This window comes from Excalfactoria chinensis, chromosome 2 (assembly GCF_039878825.1).
Source record: "Excalfactoria chinensis isolate bCotChi1 chromosome 2, bCotChi1.hap2, whole genome shotgun sequence".
Taxonomy (NCBI): Eukaryota; Metazoa; Chordata; class Aves; order Galliformes; family Phasianidae; genus Excalfactoria; species Excalfactoria chinensis.
Window position 1 is genome coordinate 116,225,036 of NC_092826.1, and position 23,554 is coordinate 116,248,589.

The following is a 23,554-nucleotide window of genomic DNA, read 5'->3' on the forward strand; positions in this document are numbered from 1 at the left end:
TTGATGAGTCACGGTGGTCCTTTTGGCCCTAGCGAGGGTCTCGCTAGCACCTGGGCAAGTATGGGGTTTGGATTATAATTGCGCACGGCAACAGTGCCTGGCCTCGAAATGTGCATTTCTAGGAAGGGAGATAAGTGTTTATGCATTAAAGAAGCAGAGATAAGAATAAAGGTGCACTTTTAGGCCCATGTATCTCACATCTGTAGATTCACACACAACCCCTGAACTGGGAAGAGAGAGGCAGGGTCAGCATTTAAGGATGGAAAAACTGTTTTCACAAGACAGTTGAAACATCTGACCTTGCCCAATACTGCTGTTTTTATGCTGAACATTTTCATACTAACTTTGGTTTTCATTTGCAGAAGAAACATTCTGGGGATTTAAAATGTGACATTTCTATCAAACCAATTCAATGGCAGCTGCAACAGCACTGTCTTACACGTGGCACTGATATGAGTGCTACCCATGTGAGCAGTGGCAGAAATCATTCTCCCTGTAGAAAGATCTTGGCAGTGGAGAGCAGCATCAGACAGTGCAATCTAGCTTAAAATTCAGCATTGCCTGGCAGTAGTCAGCCACAAAAATTAAAGTGATCTAAAACAAAATAAAAAAGGTGATATAAAAAATCAAGTAACAGCCTTTAATCATGCAGTAATGTACTTTGAGGACATATTTCTGTATGATCAGAACCAGTGATCAAATAATGCTCAGGACATCTATGTGAAAGATTGTTTTCTGGGTAATACTGTAGAGATTCAGTTCAGAGAATTCATCAGTTTAAAAAGTGATGATTATGGAAAAGCTTAATATTGGATTAAAATGCAATACATGATCAGGGCAAAGAACTGGCAGATGGACCAAGCATGTTTTCTACTGCTTTCATTAAACAAATGAAGTATCTCAACTTCTGGGCAGCCTGAAAAGGGTATGCCTATACTGAAACTGCAGCAGTGGCCAGCTAGCAGGGCTGGTCCTGGAGGGATTTCAGTCATAGTATCCTAGAACCCTGACACAGCTCATTCATTTGGCTCCACAGGCAGCTCCACTGAGCTTTGTGTTAGCTGAGCAAGCACAGGGTGCAAGAGCTGACTGCTAAGGGACAGCTCACAGCAGCAGTCAGTTTCTGGCATGCAGAACAGCTTTATCAGTGCTAACACATCTCTGAGCTGCAGAGTGATTTTTTAAATACATATCAGCCATGAAGGAAATGATGCAGAAAATTAAGTATGGCCTTAAAACACAGCCAGGTGTCTCACAAAGCAGTTCAGGGCTTCACCTCGAAAAATAATTTCTCCAGAATACTACAGATCACTCCATACACAACGTATGCCATTTTGTGACAAAAGCTAAGTATCTTTTATTCCAGAAAGCTAGCAATACCATAATCAACAGCCAGCTTGCATCAGAGATATTCTGATAGCTTTATAGATAGAGATAGCTTTAAAGATCAGTCCTCACGTGGAATTGAAGGGCATGAAACCCACAGTATGCACAATTACCAAGATTTCTTCCTGTCATGTTGCCACCTTTTGCAATTTGACTGCGGAAGCCTTTGTTATGGAAAGCACTTAAGAGTGCTGGGCAAAATCCCAGGAAGTGGGACTGACAGGCGGTGTGAGGCCAAAATCCATTTCTACAGAAACATCCACAATGTGCTTCAAATGAACCAAACCAAACCCAAACAAAACAAAAAACAACCAAATCCATCAGCTGATTTAGCTCTTATCTGTGTACACACTGAGGAAATAGGAAGTAGACCAGGTACTTTGAATCTGGTCTGTGGCAGTGCTTCACTCTTCTTATCTTTTATTTGTGCCAACGTCTAAACTCAGTCTGCCTCTCTGCAAATCCACTCTGTTTCTTTTCTTGCCCAGCAACAACAAGTTTATCCATTTCCCCTTAGCTGCAGCCTTCAAATATGCGAAAACTATTGTTGTGCCTTCTTCAGTCTAAACATCTTTCAGTGCTTAAATGGTGATGAACATAAACATTCAAATCATTCAAAATCAAGGAGCTTTGAAAATAATATAAACCTTTCGGTGTATCCCATACACAGAATTTCATTTTGGGTTTGTTTGTTTTTTTCTTTCACCTTCTCTATTTAGACAATCAATACAAAAGAATACAGTGAAGATGTATCTTCTTTCCTGAAAAACAGAGGAGAAACATGTATGCTTGAATCATTTATAATGCTGCTCTTGATTTTTTGAGAGGAAGCTGATGGCAGTAAAATAAACAACTGCCTAGTCAGAGCTGCAAGCCAGACCTTACATTCACCCAAGAGATATTCCCTGTGCAATCATTTTGTTTCCAAGAGTAAAAGCTCAGTAAAATTTTCTTCTTGTTCTGATCAGGGCCACGGGACATCGCAGCTCTCCCACATTCCTTTGTGCATCCAGACACAGCATCTGAGTCTTAGAGTTGACTGGTTAGGAATTACAGAATCACAGAACCACATAGCTTGGCAAAGATCCATAAGATCATCAAGACCAACCATCATCACCTAACACTATAAGCCCACCACTAAACCATGTCCTTAAGTGCAATGTTTCGAGTTAAACACCTCCAGAGATGGGGACTCCACCACTTCCCTGGGCAGCCTGCCTACCCTTGAAGCAGGATCTTAAGAAGCTTTATGAACAGGTGAAAGTACCAGGACATTTTGCGTCCTGCTTATTCAAAGACATGCCAATGCTGATAAGCGGTGCCTGATATTTTCTTCACTTTTTTTGCTTCTTTCCGCTCTAGTACATCTTTAAGGGGGAAAAAATACCCCACACATTCTTTGTAATATGCTTATAAATAAATCTCTTCTGCTACGTGATCTTATTTCTCTGTGCATAAACAAACAGGTCTCATATTGATGCCTTGTTTAAAATGCCATGCTAAAGAGGTCAGAAGTTCTAAGCTCACCAGCTCATGGTGATTTGTTTTAACAGATACTCAATACAGCTAACCAGACTACAAGAGCAAGATTGTATAGCATACACTAAACATTAAAAAAAAGTGTTTACTTCACATTTTAGGGAGTTTCACTTTTAATTACTGTACAACTGTGGAACCCCGTGAATAAGAGGTCACACAGGTTCTTCTGTTATATGTCTTCAAGAGATAAGAAGATACGAGAACAGGTACATTCTCTACAGGTATATATAGTATATGAACTGACATTGTAACTTCTTTTCAGGTCACCCCTGTGAGAATTCTTTAAATGCCATAAAAAAACAAACAAAAAACAAACAAACAAACAAAAACCCCACAATTTCTGTGGTACTTTAAGAAAAACTCAGAAATTAGATGTGTAGAAAAGAAATATATATATATATAATATGTACCAAAACCTAAAAAACTACAGGCACAAAAAATAAACTAATAAACAAAAACCTGAGTGTAAAGGGGAAGAGAAGAAGCTACATCAGCTTGATCCTTGTGCCCAAATTCTGTTTGTAAAATTAATCCAGACTCATCCCTCTCTATGAAGATGTTATTAACTGAGGGCTAATGCTACAGGTATGTAAAAAAAAAGCTACATTTTGTTTTAACTCTTCCTCCCATTGCTTAAAAAAAAACCAACAGGGCAGCAACTTTATTAAAGTCCCTCTTTTTGAAGAGTAAACTTATAATGCCAGCAGCCCTGACAGTAGAAGTGAAAATTATTTCTGATGATTCTCATAATAGTTTCAGTCAGGAATCTACTGCAAATACATGAGCACACAACACAACGGATAGAAGAGAGTTTAGCACTAGATGGCAATATACCTTTGCAAAATAACTCTCTGAGGTGTCTACAGATATAAGCAAACATTTTTCCAACTTCTGTACTGCTACTTGGTTCTTGTGTGGGTTTAGGCATACAGCTTTTATTTGGTTTGTACTAAAGTAAAATATTCTTTTGTACTATTGCTTATTTTTTATTTTTTTTTCTTTTCCATCTCTTACCTTCAATTAAGGTAAAACACTCCCGAGCTGACAAAACAGAGAACATTCACAGCTTAACTGAAAGGATAAATTATTGATTATTCACTGTGTAAAGTGACGAAGCCTGTAATAAATCTTGACCAATTTTGTCATGCCTGGTGAAATAAAAATCACAAGAAAGATTGTTTTTGCGGGCTGCCACCTTGCATCTTTGGAATCAGAACATGAACTTGATCACTTACCTGTTAAAATAAGTATTCCTTTGGCTTTTTGTTCCTTTACCCGAGACATTAACGTTGCCTCCTCATTCTGTTTTCATAATTGAGAATGTAGCATCCACTGAAAACCAAGTCAGTTATGCAGGTAGAACAGCCTGCGTAACTGCAGTTAACAAAAGCACTTTGGCTGGCTTATCTACATTCAGTGCAGCACATACCACGGGTCCTTGGAAAGCTAAACATGTTATCAGTCAATCTTTTAAACCCACACTTTATAAAATTCAACCCACCCATGTCAACTAAACTAGTGGGTAGCTTGGTTTCTCAGCAGTGGAAGCAGCTCACAAAAGCCTTGGCCAATGCTCTACATGACCTCCAGTCACTGTCCCTTCTTTTACTACGAAAATGAATCCTTGAAGCTGCCACCACTCGCCCACCCAAGTCCTTGCCAGCAGCTCAGTAAGTAGCAGATCCCAAAGCAAAACAACTGATCACCTGCCGCTACTGTCTGTTCATCGCTTCAGCTATTGCCCTATAGGAAGCTTGTTCCATATTTTTGTAGAATGCACTTGCACAGTTTACTTGTGTTTTCCATGGATGTCTGTGTGAAGACGAACATGGACAATGTTGCATTACAGAATGCAAGAAAATGGAAAGTCTTTTTAAACTACTAAAAATATACTTTTTTTAAAACAACCTTATTGACGAGTCAATGAAAATTTCACTGGCAAAAGTCACACTGGAAACACCAAGGAGAACTTCAAAGCGATTCCACCACAAAGCCTGCCTAGTATTAATGGCCACAGTGCAGTGACATAAAAACACGGTCTTCCATTGCTACAGTTCTGATAGATATTCACTCAGAAAAAGTTTGCATCAATATTTAAATCAACCACTACTCTACCAAGAAAATACTTGACAAACAGATTTGAGATGCACCATTGAAGTGCACTTGTATCTTAGCACAGAGTGTTCCACCAGTTAAGATGAACAAAAGCAAAAATGACAAAATTTAACAAGAATCCATTGGGAGTAAAGAATGATAGTAGCACGGAAACAGAATAAGTGAGAAGGATGAAATACTACCTTTGAAGCCAATGACTAATTTACTAATTCTTCGCTCCTAATCCAGGATTTAGGTGTCAAAATTGAATCTATTGTCATAGGTAGACCACACTCATCACCAGTAAGGTGCAGAACTTAAAAAAAATTCTGGCTTGCATTTTACCTCAGCTTAGGTTTATATAAAATTATTTTTGGTTTATTTCAATGGAAATCTAAGAAAAAAACACATTACTGATAGAACATATCTTCCCTTCCCTTCCCTTCCCTTCCCTTCCCTGTATTTGCATTTCAAATCTTGCAGGATTGTGCTAGGGCATGAACAGAAATCATTCCAGCTGAGCAGAACAATCACTTCAATCACAGTTATTGTATTCTACCTCAAAGTTAAATATAATTATTAAAAATTAAAGAAAGCAGGAACCCAGCCCCCCCCCGGTATTCCAAGGTATACAAGGACAATAGCTTGATGCTTGATTACACACAGTGAGACTGTTGTTTGGACCTATGTCAGCACCTAGATGGAAACACTTCTGCTTTAATACAAGATAGACAGGTGTGATGATGGCTATCTGAAAGAAAATGTTCTTCTCTTCCTCCAGTTTAGCATGAAGCCTCTCAGTCCTACACAACACATTAGTAAGTCTAGATAATGATAGCAGCGTAAAGACCTTTGTAGCCTGGAAATCTGCTTAAAAACCTTCCTTCTTTCCTGCACCGGTTGTCTGGTTGTGTGATCCAGCCCAATAAAGGGGCTTGAAGAAAACAAATGGCATTGACACTGCACAGAATTCAGCTTGTGTTTCAGTGATGACCTGAAGCCAAAATAAACACCACTGTAAAGTAGTGGACGAATATCAGCTTAATTCCAATGGTACAGTCATCATCTGTTAAGGCACAACTACTAAGCTGCATCCTAATCTGCAAATCCCCCACAACAGCTTTGCTCCTCTTTAGTCACATACTTTCTCATGACAAAGGTGAATCACACAAAACTGGAGATAAAGTGCTCACATTTGAAAGGAAGAGGCTTTACAATGCAGCAAAACTCCAGATGAAGATGATATCTGGAATGTGATCTCTTTCTGCATGAACACAAATATCTTTTTCTTTTTTTCTTTTTTAATAATGCTTTTTCATCAGAACAGCTGGAGGAAATGAATTTTAATGTCCCTCTTTTTCTTTTACTTTGAAGCTCCCCTAAGCCAGTGTAACTCTATCAAAGATAAAGAGCTAATCAAAATCATACTGAGCAAGGAATCAGTAGAAGAAGAGCAGTATAAACCATATGCAGCAGTATAAGGAAATACATGTGGAATAAGTCCACCAGCTTCTGCGTAGCTGCTCTGTATTTCTATCATTGTAATAGCAAAGAAGCTGGTTATCGTGCAAAAGAGTACATAATCATAGACTGATGTCAGGAGTGTAGCTTTGGGCCCAACCAAAGAAGGCTTACTGCCTTTAAGAATGACCACAGCCTCACTGCTTACAAGCCTCAACACCAACTTCTTTCTCACTTGTTTTCTGTTGTTTCTGAAGGAAAGTGATGGCTCCTGCCAACAGCAGCAAGAACATCATTGAGAGCTCTCTGGAGCTGCTGTTAACATTGCAGATTTCTTTATTTGTAGTCTGCAAATGTTCTATTTTGCTCATACTGCTGACAAGATTCCATTCGCCTCCTCAGGGAAGGTGAACATGCCTCTTACCCAGTTGTAGAATGGGTTGGGACAACACTGCATGCCAGCACTGAAATCATTAACAGAAAGTGTATATCTGATTGGGGCAGAATTCTTTTTGAGGTGATGTATAATGTGCCCTGGTGACACAGGCATGGTGACACGACTTACCTTTGTTCTCTTAACATGCAGGATGAAAGAAGTCAATGTTAAGCATTAGCCAAACAGAGGCAGTTGATACCTATCTATTCAGATACTAAGAAAATTATTTGGAGTTGGAACCCTTTTGTTCAGGCATTATTGTAGCTGCATGAATGATAACCTCACCGTTCTTTAGCGTTTACTCACACTGTGCAAGCAAGAGATGAACAGGAGTGCTGCAAGCCAGAGGAAACATCCTTACACTGAACTCTGCTGAGGGACAGATACCACCCTGACCTGAGTGGGGCTGGGGAGAGAAGACACAGAAAAGGCATGGAGGTGGCAACAGAAGTCAACACTGTAAAAAGCAGAGAGTCGTGATTTCAACATCAGATGCTGGAGCAAATATCCTACTGGGGTAGCCTGCAGGGAGGAGGAAGGAGAGGAGGCAGGATGGGAAGACTGGAGTCTTTTTATACATACCTCCCTCTGCTCCTACTAATTTCACACCAGAGCCTTCTCCTAGCAAGCTTATGGGCATATCTTCGACTAATTCTGATCCTCCTCCATTGCTCATGAAGAAGTTGAATGTCAGGGCACAAATCCAATCCTCTAACTATGTTTAAAAACCAAACAGATTCATCAAGATTGCATTTAACAAAAGATGGCGGGGGGGGACAAGCATCACATCTACCCGAATATTCTTTACATTGCAGCTTGGCGTAGGGGGCAAATTTTATCATGTGGATGAAAGCTTTTAAAAACAATAGCACTCCAACTGTGAATCTACTTAGGAGCACTGAAGGATCGTTAATGAAATTTTGTACTCCCTAAACAATGTCCAAGTTTTGGTAGCATAATTTAACACACTGTCTTTTTAGATATCATAGTACATCATACCACAGAAAGTTGTACTTTTACTTTAATAATATTATGTTTAACATGATCTGATAAACACTTTGCCAAGTTCATAGGTAAGACAAGGACATATCATCTACTATAATCTATTTCTCTTTGCACTTTCAGGATAGTCAGGGAGATTCATTTATTACCTTTATAATTATCTCCTCCTCTTCCACCTTCCCCTGATGCTTTAACTCTGGCTGCAAGCATACTAAAGAATCTGTTATCTTGTCTTTGAATGCAGCTGCAGCTTTTACATCTCTCACCAGCTACAACAGGGGACTTCTGCAGGTGAGAGTTAGCTGCCAAGGAAGGTCCACCTCCTGCTCTCTATAGAGTTTCACTCACAGGAATGACAATAAGTGCTGTAGCAAAGTATCATTCCACTTCTGTGACCTTCAGCAGGAACAGATTTGCACTGATGATTTGTACTTTAAACCAACTTTTTATGTATGCTAATTCCCACAGAATTAGTAGTGCCAGGATTAGATCGAAGGAAGCAAATATCCATTTTTACACTAATATTTTGTCATCTCCAAGAGTGATTTCACCTTCTTGTTAAAGAAATCTCACATAAAGTGAGAGACAGTGAATATCTGGAAAAGAATAAAGTAAAACCCTTTTCCTCCTATCACATATCTATTGTCCCTGCTAAAATACTATCTATCTGAAGAACCTGTATGGAGTCCTGCAATTCTGAAAACACGAGTATGTTTTCCTCACTGGTACCAGTTGGCCTTATTAAAGGGCTTGCAAACAGGGTATTTTAGGGGTGGCTTCTGATGTCATGTCATCTATAAGCACCAATGAACATAGTCTTTTGGAAGAGATTTTTGAAGTTTGATGGCCAGTGGAGACAGGAAATTGTACAGAGGATGGACAGCTTTAACTAACCACTTAATCCACATCTCCCCCATATCCCTCATTTTAAAAAATCGAAACAATAAAGCTCTCCTCAACGAATGTGGGCAACTCCCAATATTCTGTTTCTGCAGGAGTAGGTCAGCCTTCTCAGGCACAAAAGCAGAAGTGAGAAGTGAACTTAAACAGATGGAACATCTAGTTCTTTATATTCACTTACTTTGTGTGTGCCTGGTGCAGGAACTGGTGGGCTCAGAAATTGTCCCATTATACACAGGATTCAGAAATTGAGTGCAAGTGCAAAATACAGTTTTCACTGTATGAATTTGCAGACCAACACTGACCCAAGAAGGGAGAAAAGGGAGGAGGGGGGAAGATCACAGTTTCGGACTCCATCAAGCACAGCCAACTCCTCCCCTCTTAGCCACATATCTACTGTATCACCACGTCCAGTCAGGGGCCTTCCTTGGTGTGCAAAAGAGCTGAAAGCTACTTACCCTCAGGATGAGATCGAGGCAGCTGGTGTGTGGAATCTGGAGCCTGTGTTTCACATTCTGCCTCTTCTGCATCTTTCTTCACCAAACCACAGCAAAAAGAAAACTGAAGTTTGTGTCTGTAGTAAGTATATAGTTATATAGTTCATGGACAAATAGACTTAAAAACCTGTCATTCTTTTTGTGATCTGGTGTTTGTGTGTGTGTGTGTGGAGGATTATTTGTGGGTATGTGAATACCAAAGTGTTTACTGCATACTCAGAATTCACTACTGCATTGCACAAAGAACAATCCCCAATTACAAATAAGATATTATAATGTTATCTCTTTGTGCGGTCCTGGATGAAAGTAACTTTCTGGATGCCTTTTTTCTCCTTAGCAATAGGAGAAGAGTTGCATAGCAGTGCTTTTAAAATATAAAATGGGATTTCATAACTAAATTTCAGTGGCTTTCAAAAATACTCTTTGCCATGGAAGAATTCTTACTCTTCCTCTGTTTTCACTGCATTAACCAGCAAATCAGATTTCACTGTGTGAAAGCCAGACGAGCATACATACCATTCATGGTACTGAATACACAACATAGAACTTCTGCTGTAAAATGAATACTACTTGCAAAGACTGATATACTGCTGTTTATATAAGGCCTGACTGTGGTCTGCTCTGAGTTATTGCACAGGCAATATAAATTATCAGTACATTTTTTTACCTATAGGTTTCAATTAGGGTTTCTCCCTACTTGGAGAAATAAAGAAAAAAGAAAAATCTGGTGGTAAAATTTTAGAGTGATATGACATATATGTACAAGAATAACGTTGGACAAGGAGAGAATCCATCACAGGAATGAAAAATCTTGTTGTACCTTTACAGACGTACCTTTTGTATGAAGGGAAATTTCAGAACATGTGCAGTGCTTTCAAAGTAACAGTTTAGCCTGCGTTTAGATGATAGATCCTTTCATCCTCTTTTGATGGCTTTTTAGGGCTAATTTCTGTCAAAATAGAGTGCTTAGCAGCACTCAGCCACAGAAACTCTACCTCCAGCAGTAGTTTGTTTTGCTTCTTTCTGAGCTTTCAGTCCTACCAAAATATTAATGTTCCAATATTCCCAGAAAATTATTTACATGCATCTGTTTCTTTTCTCTCTGTCAATGCTATAGCCTGTACCTCCTAAAATACATAAAACCTCTCTAAAATATATTAAAAAAATAGAACTATTTATAACTTGCAAACTAAAAAGGAGGAGTTAAACCTGTCTACATAAATCCAGCAGGTACTGCAGACCTAGTGTAGATCTAGAGCACAGATAATATAGTGAGTACATTTAGTATCTGTTAGATACAGTATTCATAGATACAGTATTCACTGTCATGGCATATTTGTTGGGTCTGCACTATTACACCCACCATAAAGAGACTTGTAACATGAAGGGAATTCCATCTGTTTTATCAGGTGTTTCACCACGGTGATCATACCCCACAGGAGTTTTTTCCAACTGACAAGCACAAAGAAATTGCAAGGCAGCACGGATACGGACAGCTTACTAAGGTGTGTTTGTTAACATACAGAAATATATTTGTTTTTGAAGCACTTGGTTTTAACTTGGAGACAGTCCCTGTTACGATGCCATACGCAGATCTCGTAAATAGAACTTACCGGGAAGCTACAGCTGTGAATAGTGATATCAAAGACACTGAGTTGGCTGTTCTGGTCCAACACCAGGGCACGTTGAGTTGTCTGATTGCAGACTGGCATCTTCTGAGAGGAGCCAGACACTGGCAATTCACCTGAGATCAAACACATAGCTTTAACCCAAGGTGGTGAAAGTGCTCACAACCACCCACAATTTCTGATGGGTAGGAGTGCTTCCCAGCTTGTGAACTACTAAAATCAGTATTAGCAAAAGTGTCCCTCATGCTGTGTGAGAGAAAGTTGATTTAAAGCTCATCTGGTTTAGGTGTTAGTGGGATATAAGTGGAATTGAGCTAGCATACCAGTACCAGCTGCTGGTCTTCTTAACTGGCAGCCATTCAAGCAATGGCAGATCTCAGTTGCAGAAACTGTGTTTCTCCATTAACTGTTATTAGTATTAGATGCCTATTCTTGTAAATGGTACAAAGGGTGAGCTCCTGTGCTATTAGGAGGCTTCAAAGGAATACAGGGAAAGTAGGGGGTGTTACACCTACCTCTGCTTTGCTCCCATCAGCACTTTCTATTGTGTCTGTGCTTTCATTCCTTTTCCCCCAAGATATAACACTGGCGTGGAAAAATGCCCAAGTCATTTGTCCAGGATTTGGAAATCAGGCAGCCTCACAAAGAGGTTTAGAGGTGCCAAAAGCCTGAAAGGACCAGAAAAGAACAGCTATTGTGTGTGCATTCACAGTCTGTGAGCTATGTTTGCAAGCTGAGTGTGTGCCTCAGAGAGCTGTCTGCTCAGTAAGTTTGCTCACACACCAGCAGGTACAGCACAATGACTGCGTTTCTTTCTCCTGGAAGAACTTGTCACTGGCCAGGTCTCCAACAGAGTCATGACAGAGCAAACTGCACACGGGGCTCCTCCTCCACTCTGTTCTCAGGAGGACATACCAAGTCTCTGAGGCGAAGTCAGGCCTATTTCCTCTTACACCATCTCCCTTGAAGAAAAAGGAGTAAGAGCTGTGGCAGCAAGGGTCATAAGGCAGAAAGCAACTATGAATGTTTCAAAGGTGGCTAGGATCAGCTTTAACTTAGCTATGACTCAAGCACTTCATATGTATGCAATGCAAGTTCAGCACAACCTGCCAGCATGCTTCAGGCTACGTAAGCTTTGGGAGACTTTAAGACCCTGGTGTCAGGGTTTAACAACACAAATTAGACAAGCTGAGGCAGAAACTTAGGATGAGCACATACATACCCTAGGAAACTTTGGATGCACAATTTCAGCAACTGTAAGAAGCAATCACATATGAAACCATGGGCCATGCCTCGTATTCTGGATAAAGCCCTCAGTAACCTGGTCTGACCTCTGACTGCTCTGAGCAGGAGGTTCAACCAGGAGCCTCCTCAAGTCCCTTTCAACCTGAATTACCCTATGATCTTATGACTCAGAAGAGGACTGTGGGAAGCAGTGAATAATCACCATACTTGAGATCCCAGTGCAAAGTAATGGTTACATGAGCAAAGTTGAATATATTTCAATTTAGGCCAGGAAACACCAGGTACGAGTAAAAAAGACCACAGTCACGAGACCATTATGGGGACACTGCATGTGATTCTCATGTCATGATTCTTCAAAATGATAATGGTAAGCTGGAAAATATTCACTAAACAGCTACAAAAGCACTTATGCTAGAAAATCTGTTTTGTTGTGAGAGTAGAGAACTGCCATCTATCTCATTTAACACAGAGATTAAGCCATTGACTCAATTTTATTGGTGATTATCTTTCTGAGAATAGGATTTGTGATGGCAGACAACATGTCCTTCAAAAAGATTGCAAGATCCAGTAGTTGAAAGCTGGGAACACATTCAGGCTAGAACCAAGAATCGAGAGTTTTAGACTATAGTTAACAATTAACATTGCACCAAAATATCCAGGGGCATGGAGAACTTATACTCAGTTCTCTATTCAAAATTTTCAGTCTTTCCGGACTAGAAGATCTTGTGAAAGCCAAAAGTGTAGCTTCCATGTGGAATCTCTGGTGATACTCTGTGGGATTCATATCCTGCACCTGCCTTCATAGTCTGTTAGTTGCTGTGTCTGCACCCTTCCACTGTGAGCCAGGAACGGAGAGGAAACCAGACAGCTTTGTTAGAACACATCAGTACCTACTTTAAGTAACCCTCCCATCAGCTAACCTTGTTAGTTTGGATAAACAACCGCATGGCTTTCTGAAAAGCAAAATGCAAAACTGCATCTCTCAGGAAGACGTTTCTTGGTGAATGTAGAGATAACCTTTATGGTGAAGCCTATTGTGAATATGGCATTCAGGGAACTAATTAGTAGCTTTTAATTTGACAATTCTTATCACACAGAAATAAGAAGAACCTTTTAAGCAATCAAATCCAGGCCTTTGCCATGGCAAAAAAGCCACATCATACAATCTGGGTTCATACGTTTAGCAAGCTCTGCCTTTGAACCGGTCAGATGTTTTTGCTTCTGTTGCACTGAAAGGTTGTTCTTAGACTTTAGCCCAGATGGTCCTTACAATTTTCAGATCACTCCTGGCTAATTTATATACATGTATTTTAGTATAAATACTGCATTTTCCTTTATAATCTCTTTTAAATTATGTAAACTCCCATGCCTCTGTAATGAAGTGCTCTAAACCTTACCTTGTTTAGAATTCACTTAGCTTAGAATTCAGGCATTCTAGGATGATAAATTCAATCCTTTGCCTACAATGGATGCACTAGGATCATTACAGAGATGGTATTTCTTTACTAAGTCCTTTGCGGAATGCTGCATCTACCTAAGCTATAGCCAAATGCACAGGGGATTCTGATTTTTTGTCCATTAATATTTGAATCTCAGTTTAACTTATTAAGATGCGAGTTTCAGAGACAGAGAGTAATGATATTCATTTGCATGCAATCTAGATTGAGTGCAAACATCTTTTCTCTACATTTTTTTTTTTCCTTGTGGCTAATGAAAATGATTATTAATGAGACTATGTTCATGTAGTGAATGTTTCATATCGTAAATAAGAAAATAATAAAGCTGGATTTCCAATACTGTCAACACAGCAACTTTACTCCATTTTTTCTCTTTTCTTTCCATCTTCCCTTTAGAAATGAAACATTTTATGACAGCTGTTATAGTTTTTGGTTTGTAGAAATAGATGCACAGAACACTTCTTGAGGCTCTCACACTATTCTGTTACTTCTACAGTTTGGCATACAGCAACAGTATGAGCTTGGACAGTATATGCGGAGAAGATACTCCTATTTCCTGAGTGTTGTTTACAAACCGTCTGAGGCAAGTACTGGATCTGGAAGGGAAGATGCCCAGGAAGAATGCCTGGGTCTGTGCGAATCTGAACTTGGTACATTTGGAGGTAACCTACTGAACTGGGTGTGATTTCAAAGTATCCCTGAAGCTGTGGCTCAATTTGAGTGAGCCTAATGGTAAGCTGAAAAAAGTGCACAAGGTTTTTAAAGCTGTAAGGCTCAGATACCTCACAGTTGTATGACAGAGTATCTGTGTTGGAGATCTCAAATTCTACTTTTCCATTTACAGCACAGACAGAGCTTAGTTTCCACTTCCAGTTGCTCAGTGCATCCATGATGTCCTAATTCATTTGGTCAAATGAAGGTAGCCTTATGTTTTTCACTAGGACTCCTAAAGGAGCAGCTGCCAAGTTGCAGTTCTGTCCACCAAAGTTTTATTCCAAGGCCCTATTTCAGCTTCTTTCTTTTTCCCTTGTTTCTTTCTTTACACCACTCCATTTTAATGCCAGCTTACTTAGCACAATTCTAGACCCCATCTTATCTACTAAGCAAAAAAACTTAACTGGAGAGATTACCTTAAATAAATAAATAAAAATCCTTTCTTCCTTCAGATTTACGTCCAAAGCACTGATTGTGATCAAACGCTTATGAGTGCTCAGGCAACTCTTGCTGGGCTGTATCCACCAACACAAGGACTCATTTGGAACCCCAGAATCCTTTGGCAGCCAATTCCAGTTCACACAGTGCCACTGTCACATGATAATGTGAGTATAAACTACAAGCGCTTGCTTTCCCTTGATCATCAGTAGAATATCTAGCAGGAGGTTTACACATATTTGAGATCTTGTGGGCTTAGAAATCTAGTTAACACGATGTGTGACAGGGAATTTAGTTGAACAGGGACATGAAGCATTGGTTCTCACCTCAGAGTGATGACAGCTTGAATATGGAAGATACAGAGACATATGTCTTCCTGTGCATGCATGCAGATTAGTATAGAGTCAGGAGATGCTCTGACACCACCACAGATGGTACTACTCCAGCAAACAGTCAGCATCACCTGGTCAGCATCAACACCACTGTCACACTCAGGAAGCAGGTACTGCACCTCACTCATGCCTAGGGGATCAAAGAAACAAATCAAACAATAGTCGTAAATACAAGTTGCTTACTTTTTTACTGCTTGTCTTTTGACTACATTCATTTTTGCTGCTTATACATGTAAGATTGAGACCACACGTATCCTTCTACCCAAAACAAGCATCCCTCATTTATTTATTGGTAAAGCTATGCCTGTTCATGAACCACGGTTATAATTCAGAATTTCTTTCTTACATTCTAGAAGACATAGATTATGTTTCTAAAAAGCCTGAGGAGCTGCTCTGAAGCTTTCTCAGTTAATTATCCTTTCAGGACTCCCAAGTTCTTTTTAAAAGCACTTTTAACATAAAAGTATAAACAGGAAAAAGGACAAAGATCATATTAGAGAAAAAAGCACGAAGAATATCTCAGTGTCAAAGGAAAGATGAGTTATAGAAACCTTTCCAGCTTCTTTGATTTAGCTGAAGTAAATGGAACTGCATTGTCTACTTAATACACCTGAGTATGCACAAAGACTCTTATTGTAGTCCACCTGTTGTGCTGTAATTCATAGTAGAAAGGCAATGGTATGTTTAAAGAAAGACTGAACACAGTGAGTGAAATCATCCCTGGGGAAGCCAAGCACAAAACAGTACATGAGGGCTCGTGTTAGTCTTCTGTCAAGTGACAAATTCACTCTTCTGTATATGACTCTTTTACTTTGATCTGCTGAACCTACTACTCCTCCAAGCATGTAAAGATTATTTTGTAAGTAGTCATCAATATGACTCTTATGGTCCTGAAGATGAATATCCAAGAAAACAACGCTCCCAAATAATTTTGCAGCTTGTTTTAATTAGTGCAGCCAATCAGGACAACAGTCTTAGAAGGCTGTGTTCAACAAGAACAAGAAGAATCTTGCCTAACTAATGTTTTGCAATTTCATTTTCAGTTGCTCCATGTACCTTTCTTCCACTGCCCAAAATACAATGAGCTTCTGAGAGAAACCTTTGCAACAAGAGATTTCCAAAAGCAGCTCAAGCAGTACAGGGTAAAGTATTTTAATTTCTGCAAATCTTCTATTTAATATTGCAACATTATGAGCCAGCTAGACTGAACTATCCCCACCAAATGAAAACTGCAAGTCATAGAAAAGATAAATGATTGACTACCTTCAAAAAGAAAACATTACACCTACCTTCTAATGGAGCACAGGAAACCAAGACTCAGATCAGAGTCTCACTTCAATAATTATCTCTATTCAGTCTATTCCTGTTAGCAACTCCTTTGATGTTTCTGTGTAACTCCTTGCCAGTTCAGATGCTACCACAAAATTCTCATTGCTCAGTAACACTTTTTTTTATATAATAGTCCCAGTGTTTTCCTCAATACCTTTTCATGCCTCACACCTAATGTCTTCATTTAGATACTTACATTACATTCCTGCATCTGTGATATATCCCTTCCTTTCTTTCACCAACATCAAATTACTTGCAACGAGTATGTAATCATTTGCATATTCTACTGCAAATTTCTTCTTTGTGGGTTTAATCAAAATGGCATTATTATACTCCCCTGTTTTCCCATGATCTGGCCAATATCAGACTAATTCTGTTTATCACACTTCTACTGAACATTTCTTGGATTCTGTCAGACTTCTTCATACATCTGGATCCATTCTACCCTCTTCTGAACATTCCCACCAAGCATGAACTATTCCTGTACTTTAAACTTAGATTACCATCCTTATTGCAGATGAAAAGGCTGTATTGTCTTTTCAGCCTAAAAGAAAACTTTCATTTCTTTTCTTCCCTAATAAAAACTAGTGCTATAAATTAGCATATTTAAGATTTCCTGGTTTATGCACCCTCTTTCACTGACTGATATCATAATCTCTCCAATATTACTATGTGATCCTATGTCTTTAGATCACTCAGATCAGTAGGTGGCTTTAGGACTAAAACAGTAGTAGGGGTTGTATTTAAGGCAGGTTCCAAGGTGGGAGTGAAGAAGCCATGCATCTGACAACTCAAGAAACAACATGAAAGATATAGGAGAGAGCAAAAATGGCTGGGAGAAGAACCAGAAATGAAAACCTGTACCTGGGATGTAGAAGTGGGAAGAAGGCCATAGCTAGAAGGTAGGATGATAGCCAGGTTTCAAAAGCTCTTAATAAGTTTTTGTACAAGCATTAATTTGGTGTCTGCCAGGTGACTATGAAAACAGGTAGAGCATGCAGGATGTAAAAGGGTCCACTTGAACAGGTAGTAACTGCCTGCCTGTGAGTTCCACTAGACAATGGCACAGTGCTTAGGCACCAAGTGCAAAGACCATCTTGTTTCTAAAAAGTACTGTGTACTGTGGAAGTGTGTAAAACTGATGTAGAAAGGCCCTGTGTGCAACATACAAGTTTCCTTTTTTTGTATTCCAGTCTTTTCTCAAGTTTTTAGCCTCTCACACTGGATACCCACTGAAGAAACTGAACAGTGAAAGAATTTTGAGGATCTCTGACACTTTACAATATGAGGTAAATAATACAAAGAAAAATCCCAAGGTTCAATATAAATGCTTACACTTTATCAAAACCAGTCTTAGCTTTTATTTAAGTGGTTTGAAAAACCTCAGAAGAAAAAGAAGGTGCTTCCAATTCTTTTGAACCACAGACAATTTTCAGCTCCTTCCTCAGAACACTCAGCCAACATCAAATTCACAGCTGAATATCCAACTGTGACTTTATGAGGATGCTGTGGGTCATCCCCCAACATAATGAATCCAAACCAATGGCCTACCAAATGCAACATCTTGTCAGTGATTGCACATGCACAGTTAAGCAAAAACATACATCTGGGTACAATTGTCTTGTTACTTCTTTGAACCCCATCACAAAGATGCATGGGAGTAAAACTTGTTTTTGACAGATAACATGAACATCCCTCCACAAAGATTTTATACAATTCCTACAATAAGGCTCAATTTGCAAAGAGACAGCAGTGGTCAGAGTATTTTCAGGAATTAAGCAGCCACTGAAATGGCCAAAAAAGATAATTTGTGCAAAACCTTGGGAGCCTGTTCCAAGCAAAGAGACCATGCACATCACAAAGAAGCACAGATTTTGCAGCAAAGGGGGTGTTTTGATACACAACTGTCATGGGTATGTGGGTCCCACAAAATGGTATCTCTGACGGGAATGTGAAAAAAACCTCAAATGCTCCTAATTTAGCAACCAGCCCCACTTTGTGCCACATCCAAGTCTTGACTTATGTCAGCTGAAGCAAGTGAAAATTGCATGCTTTCTTGTGTTAAAAATGTCATTGATAGTGTTTCAGGTAGAGCTTGCTATAAACTGCTTTACAGCACAATTACTTTAGAATTCAAATATTAATAACATATTGGTCATCAACACTAGGATAGCCCCTAGGAAACTGAATAAGTTTCAAGATGTATTCCACAGCCAACATATACTACTTGGGTGTGGTGCTAATAAGTTTACCTTCCATCCTTCAGTTTCTGAAAGTCCAGCATTGATCAGTGAAGTTGACTGCGGTGCTAGCCAGGACCTGAGTTAAATGAATGCATTTTGGTGTACCTCAGTGTAATTTCAGTGAAGTCACCTTTTCATATTGCCCAAATTCAGGACAGCTCAGGACCACAGCATTTAATGTTATATCATACTAACAAACCCATGCCACTACAGAAACATGACGAATTGGCAGTTCCCAACAGGGAGCTTCTTAAATGCTGGAAGGCTAAACCAGTTAGTTGGGTTATTATTTCTAGTGTTAGATTGATTGAGCCCCAGGGTTCCATATTACTCAGTGAAGACAACAGAGATATAAATTTAAGACATCTGCCATGAAAGTCACTTTTGCCCTCTCAAGTGTATGAAGAGAGTTTTTTCATTTTTTAATTTTTTTAATAAAATTAAATTACAAAGTTAATGAAATTACTAAAACTACAGTAGCACACATCTCTGTATTTGTTATTATTGGCTAAGCGTCACCTGACTTGTAGACCGAGGTGCTCGCTTGCCAGCAGCATTGTCTTAAACAGCATAGGAACAAGATTTATTTTTTTTTCTCAAGGCACAGACGACATTTGTTAAAAGAAAAAAGTGACCTGAGCCAATCTAACCTAACTTGCTACATTGTTTCACTTATCTAATTAAATCCTATCTTTAAGTAGTTGGCTCCACCTGGTGAGCTCAGCCCTCTGACTCAAGTTCATAACAAATAAGGATAACAACTTTAAACAGGAATTCAGAGCAGTAGAAACCAGGAGTGTTGGCATATATTATTTCCTTCTCACAGTTGCCACCATTAATTTATCTTGGGCTGTATCCCAAAACAAAAAATGAATCCATTATATTCTAGCTAGAGGATTGCATCAGCATCCAGCACAGTTGGAGTAAGTAGGTGTTCTATACTCGATAGGCATACATCATTCTCCACTACATCCAAATTACAGCCGTGTATGTTCTTACTTAATTTCTGGATCTTGGTCCAAAGGTGCCAAGCCTTAAATCTTTATATCCCTGTAGCATTTGTTTCAGTAAAGATTTCAGGGTATATTCCAGTAGATGGTTGAAGAAGAATCACAAGGTGAAATTTTTGCAACCGACAACTGCATTAGCAGTTGGCATAAATAGTGCCATTTGCTTTTTATGTAATAATAGTTTTCAGTATTATATTTCCTCCTCTTGTTGAACACTGCCCTTCAGAACTGTTTTAAGAAGTGGGATGTCAGAAATAAGAATTCCACAGCTGTCTAAATGCAAAATACAGTTATAAAGAAAAACATTATTTGAGAAAAAATACTCAGAATCTGTTCTATTTTGTACCAAAATAAAATTAAAAATAATTAGCAGTGGGAACCAACAAGAAAATCATCATGTTTTCTTTCTTCATTGTAGGATATTAACAATTACACTTTACCTGCTTGGGCTACTCATGGTGTCAGGACCAAGCTGATAAAGCTCTCAGAATTGTTACTGCAGGCGGAATTTGGGTTCCACAAACAAATTCAAAAATCACGTTTGCAGGGAGGTAAGCTGAATTCTAACCCCACTTAAAATCAATAGTACAATGGGAAAGAAGAAAAGGAGCGTATAGATATGGCTGTAAAAGACAGTGTGACATAGACACTGGCAAATGGTACTTAAAGTTTTTGACTAATGAGAAGAGAGATGGTAAGGATATGAATCACAAACATCCTAATTCAACATTGAACAGGAGATATCACTCTGGTTATCTTGTATAAGAAACCCCAAATCATACACAGATGCTTGCTGAACTGAATCAGCTCTGAATTTAATGTAAGCCAGCATGCTTAGCTTTCAAAATGTTATCTGTTATCTTTCAAAATATTATCTCCAGAATGGTAATTTTGCTCCCTAAGTCTTCATTTTCCATTACTGTGTATATGAAAATGATAGTATTCTGTGCTTTATTATTCTTCTCAGCAAATAGTTGCTGAAATTTTAAGATAAATCCTTTTTAGTCACTTATTTGTCTTCCATTCATCCACTGACAACTTTTTGGCCTCATTTTTGCTTTATATTGCCACTCTACAATCAGGTTCTGTGAGCTACAAGGACAGCTCACATATAAAGCAAGGATTAATTTGTTTGCCTTTTTTGGAGCTCCAACATACAAAACTAAGTATGAAATTAAAACCTCTCCTCTTGCTATTACCTCTACCAATTGCTATTAAAAAGTATGCCATTAGATAAAGATAATAGGTATGTTTCGTTCTGCTAGCATACACTTCTTTTAGAATTTTAACTCCTGGAAGATTCCAATTTTATGCTAATGTTATTATCATTGCTCTAGAAGTTATTAGGGATCCCAGACACGTTTTACACAGATTTAGATCCACTGCTCGGATAAAAGATAATATCGGGGCATTCCGCACAAATTCTCTAAACCCAGTAGAATAACTCTGATGCAGTTAAAGACAGATTGTGTTAAAATATTACCAAATGATCCAAGCATTAACAAAAAGCATCTCAATCACTGTTAGTGTTTCTCTATTTTCTTCCAGGTCTTCTTTTAAAAACTATCCTAAAGCATATGTCAGATGCTAGAAAGTCTTCACACCATCAAAAAATGATTATATATTCTGCGGTGAGTCCTTTTTTGAAAGTTCTCTTTCTGCAGTTATTAAGTGCAGTGAAAGCCATGCAGCTTCATTTCCTGCATGAAATACAGATACAAGCACTTCTATTTAGTTAATCTTAGATACGACTGGATTGTTTTCATTCTGTAGTGAATGGAGACTACTTTGAAATCTCCATCTTCCACCTGATGGCATAGCTTATTTCAGTACAGTATTGTTTTGATTCAGCAGAGAACCGAAAAAAAAACAAAGGTAATTTAGAAACATACCTCCTGCTTCCTGTGCCTTTTTCAGATGTAAAAGTTAAGAACAGCGACAAAAAATAAAGTTGCAGTTTGCTCTTTTAGAAGGTATTATGAAGGCAGTTACTCAACGGTGACCTTACGTCTTTGTTTAGAATGTGCAGACTCTCTCATAAGGAAATGAAATTCTGAGACTGCTCTATTCCTAAATTGCTATTTGATCATGAGCTGTATATTATATATATCACTCAAAGACCTTTCAGGCTTCAAATTCTGTTCACTTTACAAGAAAAATCACCAGTTATTTATTATTAAAAGAAGTTTTCACAACCCCCTTCTAATTGCAGCAAGACCTACAGGTGCCTAATACTTATTAATACTGAAATATATATACTTCATACATTTCATTTGGTGCATTTCAGTTGGTACAGCCAGAAAAGAACAGTGCTTGTTAATCACAGCAGAAGGCAAGTATTAATGAAGTCAAATAGGTAATATTAAGTGTACGGATAATGCATTAGACTTATTATTAAGTAACAGATACATGCAGTGATTTTCAGTAGCCCTTTAATGATGCTTTGTTGTTGTTGTGTTGTTTTTTTTTCTATTTACAGCATGCAACCACCATTGTTGCCTTACAGATGGCACTCCATGTTTTCAATGGGAAATTGCCTCCTTATAGTGCTTGTCATTTCTTTGAACTTTACCAGGAAAAAAATGGGCAAGTATCTGCAAGCTGTACTGCTAGCATGTATTTTCTTACTTAAAGAAATGTATTGCTACCCCAGACAAACTAAACTTCATGCACAAGGTTCACCACACACACACACAAAAAGATCATAGATTGATTTTATTATAATTGGACTCAATTTAGCGATTATTGACAGCAGCAGAACCACATCACTGCAGCCTGAGATCTTTCTCTATTGCTCCATTACGGTTGAGGGCTTAAATCTACCCTCTTTGTCTTTTAGCTCCTCAGCTCTCTGTCCATAAGACAGTCTACATGTAAATTGATACTAACCATTTATTGTTTATGATCTCTTCAGAGTATTAATGATACATATTATTAACAAGACAAATAATCTTCATACCAGAGTATAATGACTATGACATGAAATTGTGGTTTCACACACCTAACTTTATTTTGATCATTTTTAAGCAGGCAATACACCATAGAAATGTACTACCGGAATAATACTTTGAGAGATCCTCAGCCTCTTACTCTCCCCGGATGCAGTTTTCGCTGTCCACTGGAGAGATTTACTCACTTGGTCTCCCCAGTCCTTGTACAACATTGGACAAAAGAATGTAGGGTGTAGGACATAAAATGAGGTAAGTTAAATGTTTAGGGGACAAGATTTAAGACCAAGAGCTCATTTGAATCTTCTTCTTAACAATCTGGTCTGAAATGAAAGAACATCAGACCCAGTAAGACAAAATTGCATTCATGGCCATCATTTTTACTCCATTGATATATTTATCTAACTTCACCCAACTTGCTGGTGAAATAGAATCAAAGCAGATTATATGTATTTATATATATATATTATATATTGAGAACTATTGGTGATTGGTGGATGGTTGGACTGTATGATCTTGTAGGTCTTTTCCAACCTTGGTGATTCAGTGATTCTGTGACTCTGTGATATGTTAGGATTCTTTCTTTCTTTCTTTCCTTCTTTCTTTCTTTCCTTCTTTCTTTCTTTCTTTCTTCTTTCTTTCTTTCTTTCTTCTTTCTTTCTTTCTTTCTTTCTTTCTTTCTTTCTTTCTTTCTTTCTTTCTTTCTTTCTTTCTTTCTTTCTTTCTTTCTTTCTTTCTTTCTTTCTTTCTTTCTTTCTTTCTTTCTTTCCTTCTTTCTTTCCTTCTTTCTTTCTTTCTTCTTTCTTTCTTTCTTTCTTTCTTTCTTTCTTTCTTT

At 38.5% G+C, this 23,554-nt stretch overlaps 1 protein-coding gene across 1 annotated transcript; it reads left to right on the forward strand.

The window, feature by feature from the left end:
• The first annotated feature begins 9,283 nt into the window (after positions 1-9,283).
• Positions 9,284-22,958, forward strand: LOC140247924 (prostatic acid phosphatase-like). Its single transcript, XM_072328125.1, has 10 exons — positions 9,284-9,397; positions 10,725-10,820; positions 14,142-14,228; positions 14,812-14,964; positions 16,233-16,331; positions 17,712-17,807; positions 20,190-20,322; positions 21,320-21,402; positions 22,251-22,357; positions 22,802-22,958. The coding sequence occupies exons 1-10, from the start codon at positions 9,284-9,286 to the stop codon at positions 22,956-22,958; spliced, it is 1,125 nt and encodes a 374-aa protein (XP_072184226.1).
• Positions 22,959-23,554: the final 596 nt, after the last annotated feature.